We start from the raw sequence: 10,889 nt of genomic DNA, 5'->3' as shown, positions 1-10,889 counted from the left end.
TTTATCGAATTCAACTGTTCATGACTACTTGAAAGCCCTGGGTTGAAACCTCGAAGCTCGATATTAAATGGGTTCCCCATGTTCTCACGGAGAGGAATTTGAATCGTCGCGTTGACGTCTGTGATTCGCTTCTCAAATGTCACAAAAATTATCCATTTTTGAAGCGCAGCATTACTGGGGACGAAAAATGGGTTGTCTATAACAATGTCAAACGCAAGGGATCATGGAGCCAAAAAGATGAACCGGCTCAAAGCATTTCGAAAACCAATATCCATAAAAAAAAAAAGGTGATACTGTCTGTTTGGTGGGATTTTAAAGGAATAGTTTCTTTTTTAGTTTTTACCGGATAACACAACACTTAATTCTGAAGTCTACTGTCGTCAGCTGGACAAACTGAACTGATACTCTCCAACAGAAAAGGCCAGAATTAATCCACCAAGATAATGCGAGACCTCATACAAGTTTGGTCACTCCCCAAAAGCTTTTACAGCTTGAATGGGATACACTGCCACACCCACCATATTTTGCAGGTCTTCCGCTTTCGGATTAATATTTGTTCCGGTCACTACAAAATGTTTTGGACTATAAAACCTTTACTTCAAATGAAGAGGTCAAAAATCACCTGGATCAGTTTTTTGCCAGCAAAGACCAAAAATTTTATGAGCGTGGAATCATGCTACTACCAGAAAGATGGCAAAAGGTGTTGGACCAGAATGGCCAATAAATAATTTAATAAAATATTTATTCTTTCATTAATTGTCTTTCATTTCCCCCCCCCCAAAAAAAAAACGAAATTACTTTCCGAACAACCCAATAAAAAAAATAAGTAATTATTAAAAAATATTTTTTGCATTAAAATATCTTTATGAATGTGTGCAATTTGTTTTGAATAGCACAATTAGTTTTAAAAATAAGACTTAAAACGCAAATAGTGAAATTAACATTAAGGGGACCAAACTGCAGCTACCCTCTATATTTCGAAGGTTAAGAATCCAAATATGAAAAAAAATCTATGTTTATTCAGAGAAAGTACGTTTTTGTGTCCAATTTCATAACTTATTAATAGTTAGCATTACATAATTAGCATTTTTAAAGACTCCCCCCAGGAACCATTAAGATTGACACTTAGTATGTGAAAATCCAATAATTAGAAGGAAAATTATTCAGGGTGATATCTTTTTTTTTGCTCACTGTGCAATAAGTAAATATCTTCTTTGAATTTTTAAGTACTAAAATATTTAGTAAAGAAATATAAATTTCATGAGTATTTCCACTTGCTAAAATGTTGATATATTATAGAGCAAAATAAAATCGCTTTTATAAATAGGACTCGAATCAATAATATAGATACTAGATTAAGGCTTACTGGACAATTAATTTTTCTCAGTTTCTAGGCATTTATGAAGAAAATGAAGTAAACATATATGTACGGTTTTAGAACATTACAGTTTTAAGAACCTGGCATTAACTTTGATAAAATACCACCTAGAAAACAAAAGCTGCTTAGTAACTTTAACAGTAAGATAGGATGGTAAAAGGAAAAATTTTTAAATAGTATGAAAAACTAGTAATGACGCATGATTCACTTGAAAAAATTGAATTTTATTTCAATATGAATATATGATGCTTACAGTATCTGCTGTGAGTATCCATATACATATCTATTTACAAAATTTAAATAAAAATAATTTTTTTTCACCAAAACAAGTGGTATTTATAAAAAAAACAGTTAACAAACATCCGATGACAAGAATCTTATGTGTACCCAGGAGGAAAGGAGAGGTACTCTTCAAGTTTAGGTCCTTTTGATCCCAAAGGGTCTGCAGGAATCATTAACATATCTCCAACAAAGCAATACATCAACAATCTATAGGATTTAAAAAAATTAATAAATTAGAAATGTGCTTTGAAATGGGTATATAAAAACATAATGAACAATGTTAACGCTAGAAAGAATGAACGTTGCTGTAAACCTAGAGAGACTGAAGAGACCAGTTTGGCCCTTCCCCGATTGTCTGATTAGACATCCAAAATCTTAAAATGAATGAATATGAGAATTTGAGAAAACCTATAATAGAGTTGATTTTTGAAATTCTATGGTATTTTATCTGATTTGGTTAGCGATATATCGCAATTTTTATTGAACATAACATTTACTTTTCAATTATATTTATATTTTAGTTTCTAGATAATGGAGTTATCTTTTCTCCATAAGTAATAATTATACATACGTTGAAACACTTTATTTTTTTAAAAAGAAACTGAGGTACTTTATATATACCAAAAGGTACCATATCTAGTGGATATAAGGGTTACAACATGGGGCTATGGGATGTCAACCATTAAGGGTCACTCTGGTCCCTCCGTCTTTCTAGGTATAAGGAGCTATATCTAATTATTATACAGCTAATGATAAAATAAGAACTTGATTTTGATCAAATTATCTGTCTTTCTAGTGTTTATCCAAACAATTCTTTCCTAACATTATTATTTTTAAACATCCATTATTCAATCAACAAAAATATCTAGAAGGTAATAAAAACTTTTTAGAAGTTGCACTATGCAAATGTAAGCAACAAAAAATGGCATTAACAAGATTTTTTAATGTACAATAAAAATGAACATATAAACTATTTTTATACAGTACAGAACCCGTTATCCGGAAATCAGAAAACCGGAAAACCAAAAAACCGGAACGAAGTTCGATAAATTTTCCCGCCATTTAAAAAAAAAAAAATTTTCCTCATAAGATTTTAGGATTTTTCCTTCTTGTTTGAAAGATGTTTACCTTACCATNATCATTAACATATCTCCAACAAAGCAATACATCAACAATCTATAGGATTTAAAAAAATTAATAAATTAGAAATGTGCTTAGAAATGGCTATATAAAAACATAATGAACAATGTTAACGCTAGAGAGACTGAATGTTGCTGTAAACCTAGAGAGACTGAAGAGACCCGTTTATCCCTTCCCCGATTGTCTGATTAGACATCCAAAATCTTAAAATGTAAGCATAATGAATTTGAAAAAACCTATAATAGATTCGATTTTTGAAATTCTATGGTATTTTATCTGATTTGGTTAGCGATATATAACAATTTTGATTGAACAAAACATTTACTTTTTAATTATATTTATATTTTAGTTTCTAGATAATGGAGTTATCTTTTCTCCATAAGTAATAATTATACATACGTTGAAACACTTTATTTTTTTAAAAGAAACTGAGGTACTCTATATATACTAAAAGGTACTATATCGAGTGGATATAAGGGTTACAACATGGGGTTATGGGATGTCAACCATAAAGGGTCACTCTGGTCCTTCCGTCTTTCTAGGTATAAGGAGTTAGGTGTATATATAATTTTTATATAGCTAACACATGAATGATTAAACAAGAACTTAAATTGGATTAAATTATGATAAGTCAGTAGTACTTAGCACTTTCAGTAAGTAGTTTTCCAATTACAGAGCAGCAAAAAACTAGAGGGACCAAATTGGCCCCATCTGTCTTTCTAGTGTTAAAAACAATTTTATCCTAACATTGGTTTCTTTACTTTTAAACATCAATTATCCAATCAACAAAAATATCGAGAAGGTAATAAGAACTTTTTAGAAGTTGCACTATTCAAATGTAAGCAACAAAAAATGACATTAACAAGATTTTTTAATGTTTCAATAAAAATTAACATATAAATCATTTTTATATTATAATCTCAATAGAAAGGTTTCTTTTATACCCTTTGACTCATGAGAAGGGAGACTAATAATAATATATAAAAAATAATTTAAAATTTTATATTTGTGTACATACGCATTTCAGTTCTGTGCATGATTGAGTAGTTTCAATACAAATTCATAGATTATTTGAGATTTTTTTTATTTTGTAGCAAAAATGGGAGTTTAGAAGAAAAAAAGAGAACAATTTTTGAATGAACTATAAAAAAAATTGAGCATCTTTAGGAGTGAACTAAAAGAAATTTAGTCTCCTTACTGCTGTATGATTAATCAAAATGGAATACTCAAAACTGGAATATTATTTTTGAATGTATTTTTAGATATAATGCATTTTTATGCATATACAGTGAAATATCTCGAGCCGGGCAGGGTTGACTCAGCCTTTCATCCCTTCAGTAGGTCAATAAATGAGTACCAAGCATGCTTGGGAACTAAAACACTGGGGGGTTCCGTGTTCGGCTGACCAGCTGACCGAAACATCTGCTTCTGCACCCCAGGGCCCAAGGTCAAGAAAACTGAGATGGGCACAGTAGGCCTTGGCCCTCTAGGGCTGTCGCGCCGCTGAGTTTAGTTTAGTTTTAGTGAAATGTCCAGGGAAGACCACCTCTGTGTAATGACTACATCTATTTGCAACCACTTTTGGGAGGCACAGAATTTTTTCCATAGACTTCTTGTTGAAGAAAACCCTTTGGTGAGCCAATTAAAATTTCACCCAGCGAAAGGGCAAGCATCTGCTCCAGATGCGAAAATTGTCAAATAAGGAAACACAAAAAAACTATCAAAGCAAACAATTTAACAAAATAAATAAGTAGATTAAAATGTATTCACAATATTTTAGTGAGGCTCTTATTTAGAGAGCACTTTTTGACAATACAACCTCATATTGCAGTCAGAGTGCACTAAAGACAATGTTATCAATGATTTACTTTTAGAGTTGAAAGTAAAGTTAGAAACAAAAAGTTGTTTTAGAAAAAACTAAGTATCTGAAACAAACAAACCTCTTCTCATCTTTTAAAAATTAATTTCATAATAAAAAATTAAATGCAAACTTACACACTTAAACAAATAATTGATTATTTATTTATAATAGCATTATCATTCATAACTGGCAAATTTGTTTTTTCACATAGTTGTATCAGTTGGGATCATTTTTATAGGCTCTAAATTTTATTCATCGATTCGTCTTTCCGCGTCGCCGACAGAAGTGGCATTTCCACACCAAGAAAATAACGCTGACTAAAACTAAAATAGTTCGGGAAAAATCATGTACCTTTGATAACAATTTTGAAGTCAGTGGAGGTAACCTCTAAGAACGACCCACCTCCATCAACAAGCATTTTACTGTGGAGGAGAGAGTGGTCGCTCCCGAGAGCTGCTTCACTGTATTAATAAACATGCTCTGTCATTAATCACAAAAAAGTACAAAGTAAAAAACAAAGTAATCTTACCTATTTTTAATAGTTTTTGCAAAGTCTGGACTCTCATTTATCAGATCTTTATAATTGTCATTTGATAAAATAACACCTCCATTTGCAACAGCCAACTCAACAATAAACCTTAGAATATCCAAAAAACAGTTAACTACATTAATATTGAAAAAAATACTATAATAAAGTTAAATTAAAAATGACAGATACAAACTGAGTAAAATTCTGTAGTATCTGTATTATTGCATATTTTTACAGTCAATAAACAGGCAAAATAGCCAGTAACCACTGCATCCTTATAAAACAAACATAGCTCAGAAGACTTGGAAATTCTAGAGTCAAGTATCTGGGACAAGCTTGCCTTCGTGGAGGACTTTCAAAGGGAAACTAACCCGCATTTGCGTCACATGGAAGGGGAAACCACGTTTACCTTCCACAGTTAGCCCGATGGCAATGGGACTCAAACCCGGGATCCATCTACCACTATTATTAATGACTGCACTGTGGTCGGTGCAGGTTAAAAGTCGATTGTGAAATGAAAAGACACAGCTAAGAATACAGAATTCAATTGTAAGGATTAAAGGCAGACAATAAGGTCAGTGTGCCTAGATCAGGGTTCGCCAAGTGGGCCCACTTTGAAAAAACCCGTCCGGGTTTTATTGGGTAACCTTGGAACGATAAGTGGGTTTTTTCAACAACAAAAAAATTTCGTTTATTAAAGCTTATTGTTGCAGATCTACTTTTATATAATTTATTGTGCAGCATAAATTTGTCAAATAGAGTTGCATGATTTATAAGACTAAGTTTTTAATATTAGTAAAGTAAGAGAAACTTGAATTTATAATTTTATAGCACTATTGAAAACTTTAAGTGGGTTTTTTCAAAAAGTAATATTTTAATGATATTAAATCAAATAGAAATTTAAATAATATAGTCTGAAAAGATCAATTTTTCAAATATAGTTGCATGTTTTATATATTAATATACAGGTTATTATTATTAATTTATGTGTGTAAAAAAATTGAAAAGAAACATTATTTTTTTTACAAAGCGATACACTAACAAATTTAAACAGTTTTATTTTCTGGCTTTAAAAAAATAAGTTAAAACTTTTTATAAGAGAACTTTTTAAAATTATTTCTCTAAAAATGAAATTATTTTCCTAGGCTTAATTATTTGAAAACAAATGAATACTCTTTATAATTATACATAATTTTAATTTCACTTTCTAATTATCTTATTAGAAAAACATGGAAGACCATTCAATATTTATTTCAGTTTTTTATTTAAGTCAAAAGTCAGATGAAATTTTAGTTTTTACTGATTATAAATATTTACAGATTATAATTTTATAATGGGTAATATCCATATGTTTAATAAATATAGTAAATAAATGTGTGTGAAAACAAAAAGATTAATAAACTTGTTCCTTTTATATTACTGCATTTATATTTTATAATTCTTGAGTTAAAAAATTATGAAACGTAATGTACTTAAAAATAAAGAAGATTCAAATATGTATTAGTGATAATGCGTTATTTAAACTTAATATAAAATACACATAACAAAATTAAAATAACTTTCTGAACTTATTTCTATTTTTACGCTTACACAACACTTTTTAACAAATAAAAATATTTACACAGTAAAACTTAAAGTTTATGAGCACTAAACGAGAAAAAACTATTTTCCCCTGGTTTTTTCAAATAAAACTAAATTTTCCCAGAGTTTTTCCAATAAAACCCAGGCGGGTTGGGGTTTTCCTAAAATATACGAGTTTTTTCAAACCCTGGCCTAAATGCAACAAGATTTCCTATAAATTTGTTACAATTAAGACAAGTGTGACATTTCATTGCATACATTCACAGAAAATGGCTGCAGTAACTTCAGTTCTAAAAAAAATATTTTCTAGATGAAATTGAATTAATATCTGTAACCTAAGCAAAAACATAACATTGTCACACTTAGGGCATTTTTCATCATTCAAGGGTCATTTAAGGTCACTTATAGAACATATAAGGGGGCATAAGACTTTGTCGAGGGAGTGAGTGACACTGACCTAAGTGGTGATTCTGCATTCCCATACCTGCCAACATAGGAGAAATAAAATAATGGAGATTTTACAAGCGCCATTTTTTAGGCTACGAGTAAAATTTTGATACATCATGCTTAATCGCGTAAGTCAAAAAGAGAAATTCAAAATGTGAAATAACATAAGCACTGACATTTTGTGAAGTAAAAAATATGCATATAAATCTGAACCTAAAGAACATTTTTTAAACCATTATATATAATTACTTAAACTATTAACACTCAATATACTGCAGTACTGGCAATAGCAATATCTGTTAAGGAATAAGATAAGTATTTTTGCCATCCGGGGATTTTTTTACCATCCAAATTTTTTTGTTTAAAATTTCTTCAACAAATACAGAGAAATTTGAGAACATAAGGGTAAACAGGAAATAGTCGTAAAATACAGGAGTCTTTGTTAAAGAACAGGAGACTTGGCATGTGTGCATTCCCTGCTGATGGTGAAATTCTTTGGTAAGTGTTTAATTTAGTGGTTTTTATTTGAGCAAAATGCTCATTCTACGTTTGGCAATTCAAAAAAAGGGATTCATTTACAAACAAATGTATAATACAAAAATTTCACTCAAAAGTCAATAAATGACTAACTTACAGAGGCAAATGGATTTTTTTTTAAAATTTATTTCATTACAGTACATCATTTATTTAACTTTGTTTTAGTGTTCTGTTTTTTAAAATCATCCCGAAAGCATTTAGATGTTTAATACTAATTTTAGTTAATAGGAAACAACCCTTTAACTTCGTTTTAATGGAAAGTCAATTGTACGCATGGAAATGTCATTCATAACTAAAAAATGAATCATGATTTAAATTCAGAAATTCAGCACTTTTGGTACAGATTGTATTTTCCTCAACTGAGATAAAAAGTGAACAAACTTCAGGTGGAAATTGGGACTGTTTTGAAAAATAGCTCTTTCAATTCATTTAATTTCAAAAGGCAGCATTTTTTACAAAATTCTAATCTGTAAAAACATGTCCTATCAGAAAATTCAAAAATAAACGATCACTTGACATTTTTTTTTCTTTTTAATTTTTTTATGTTCTGGTGTTTGCAAACGACTAATCAGCTCCAATTCTTTTTTTGATAAAATGATCAAGCAAGGAATAAAATATAAGTGCTGTTTTTCTAACAAGGCATTATAAAAAATATAAAAAGAGTTTTTTATAGTATTTTATCAAATTACTGCATATACTTATTATAAAATATTTCTTTATATTGAACTTAAAATAGAGTGATCACTAAAACTGATTGCTGTTCATTAATTAAGAAATTTTCCCAAAAATAATTTCCATTTTTCACAAGAATGTTTTTTTTCTATAAAAATGGGTTTTAAAACATAAAATCTGGATTGACTCAAATTTCATACTTTTAGTTAGAAGTGTATCAATTATAAGTTACATAAACATACAATTTTAAACTTAATATCAAAGTAATATAATTTAAATAAAATTATAATAAATAAAATAAATAAATAAAATAAAATACAGTGAAACTTCTCCTAAAGGCCACCTCTACTTAAGGGCCACCTCTATTAAGGACCAATATTTTGAGGAACGAAAATTTTCCCCATAGACATAATGTTAATTTTCCTCCTATTAGAGGGCCACATTTTCCTGACTACCTCCAATAAAGGCCATTTTTCCCCCATGCCATATTTATCAAACCAAGAAACGCTAATAGAAGTAAATAAGCTGATATCCCAATCCAAGGCATTAATAAATGATGCGAATTTAACTAATTTGTTTTATAGAGTTAAGGAATCATTAGAAACTAAAATTGTTTGCGAAAAATTGTAAAAAGTAAACAAACTTCAATTGAAAATTTTTTTAAGCATGTATAAAAACTTAAAATGTTAATAAACAGTTTTTTTCTACATAAATTTTGATTTCCTCATTTTATTTTTTGGTCACCCCCATTTAAGGGCCACCCCCCATAAGGGCCAATTTTCAATGGAAGGACAGGTGGCCCTTACCGAGAGGTTTCACTGTATATTAAATTTAAAAACATCCACTTCTTCACATACACTCAGATGAAAATAAGATCCTTCAGACACCAGTTCCTTTTTTTTTTCTTTTTTTTTTAAACTAACTTTAGAAAGTAATTTCAATTTAACACCCTGCGTGGTAATTGCAAGGATTTACACATACAAAATATACCTTTACAAAAAATAATTACTTTAGATTTTAAGTAACAAAACTATTTAGTATAGCTTTTAACCTCTTTAATGATGTACTTTGCAATGACTCCCATGCAAAATTCAAAAACCATTATTTGCAATTAATATTGCCTGATCAGAACAAAACCAATTCATTACAATTAAAGCTATTTAAAATTGAAAACATGAATTCGAAAACAAGTAAACTACAGTGAATTTCCAATGGAGTTCATTCATTGGTTTAAATAATTAATTAATTTAAACAAAATCTAACTAGTAAGTACAGAAAAAACTAATTATCAAAATATATCGGGATTACATTTTTTAGATTTTAAGATGCACCTTCTTATTGAAATATAAATTTCAAATCTAACATAGCATTATAAATAGTATAACATTAAATATTAAGTGACAATTAGTGTGAAAAAAATAATAAACAATAATAAATTTGTTTGCACTGATAGTGAAATTTTAAGAAGATTGCAGGAAAAAATGACAAGTGACATTTCTGTAGCAATTAAAAACTATTTTAAATAAGCATTGTACAATGCTAAGTAAAAATGGACAAAGTAAAAAAAGAAAAGAAAATAACATTACCAGTTGGAAACCACTGTTGTAAACTGTTCTAATAAAGCTTTAAATATTTTTTTATAACAATCTGTAAAAATTTGGCCTCTTACTTCAAGGATAAAACTCAACTTTACTTATAAGAACACGTTTGATGAGAAAATAAATAAATAAAAAGAGAGAGGTGGCAAAAGAAGTCTACATTTGCTTCCTACAGAATCATCATCTTCTTATACCAATAATCAGTCAAATATAACAGATCAAACCATCACATCACCTGATTTAATAAGTATATTAAGAAGAGTTAATCAAAAGATTTTTACATCTTTTGTAAATTGACTAAAGACTTAGCCATGTCCAGGGATGAGATTAGCCAAAAGGCAAAAAAGCTGAATTTCCACGATAGTAAATTTTACCCAAGCGCAACCCTTTAATAATAAATTCCAGACAGTTTAAGGCAGGGATGGGGAAACTACGGCCCGCGGGCCAACTGTGGCCCACAGGAAGATTTTATCCGGCCCGCGGATAGACTTTTTATTTGCCGATCAGCGGCAAATATAAACAATATACATCCATTTTATTGTCGACTATGTTTAAAATTATTTCTGTTCTTCCTTTTTTAACAAAGTACTGATGACATTTTTACTTTCTCTATTTTTGTTCTACAAAACATAAATTGATGGAAATAGTTAGTACAGACAGCTTCAATTGGTAAAATGTTGAAAGCAGAAGTTCTTTATAGAATAGCCGTAGATTGGCTCCAACTAGCGTTTGTCTTTCTCGAGGAGCTGACTTATGGAATCTAATATAGGTAAATTGTACTTCACATTTGGCAGACTGCGCATTTTACGCTCCAAAGAGCGGACAATCTAACAATCATCTGAAGCAGTTGTTTCTAAATATGCC

General features: G+C 29.7%; 1 protein-coding gene across 1 annotated transcript in view; it reads right to left on the bottom strand.

The window, feature by feature from the left end:
* Positions 1-1,581: 1,581 nt before the first annotated feature.
* The window catches only part of LOC107442481 (probable ribonuclease ZC3H12C), a 27,235-nt gene continuing 17,927 nt past the window's right edge, over positions 1,582-10,889 (bottom strand). The window contains exons 5-6 of the mRNA XM_043047078.2: positions 5,191-5,298; positions 1,582-1,867 (exon numbers count right to left, since the gene is read on the bottom strand). Coding sequence (XP_042903012.1) covers positions 1,756-1,867; positions 5,191-5,298 — 220 coding nt within the window. The 3' untranslated portion in view covers positions 1,582-1,755. The remainder of the gene's footprint in view (positions 1,868-5,190; positions 5,299-10,889) is intronic.

Source organism: Parasteatoda tepidariorum, chromosome 4, assembly GCF_043381705.1.
Source record: "Parasteatoda tepidariorum isolate YZ-2023 chromosome 4, CAS_Ptep_4.0, whole genome shotgun sequence".
Classification (NCBI taxonomy): domain Eukaryota; kingdom Metazoa; phylum Arthropoda; class Arachnida; order Araneae; family Theridiidae; genus Parasteatoda; species Parasteatoda tepidariorum.
Note: the sequence above shows the minus strand (reverse complement) of the source record. Positions and strands in the feature narration are given on the sequence as shown.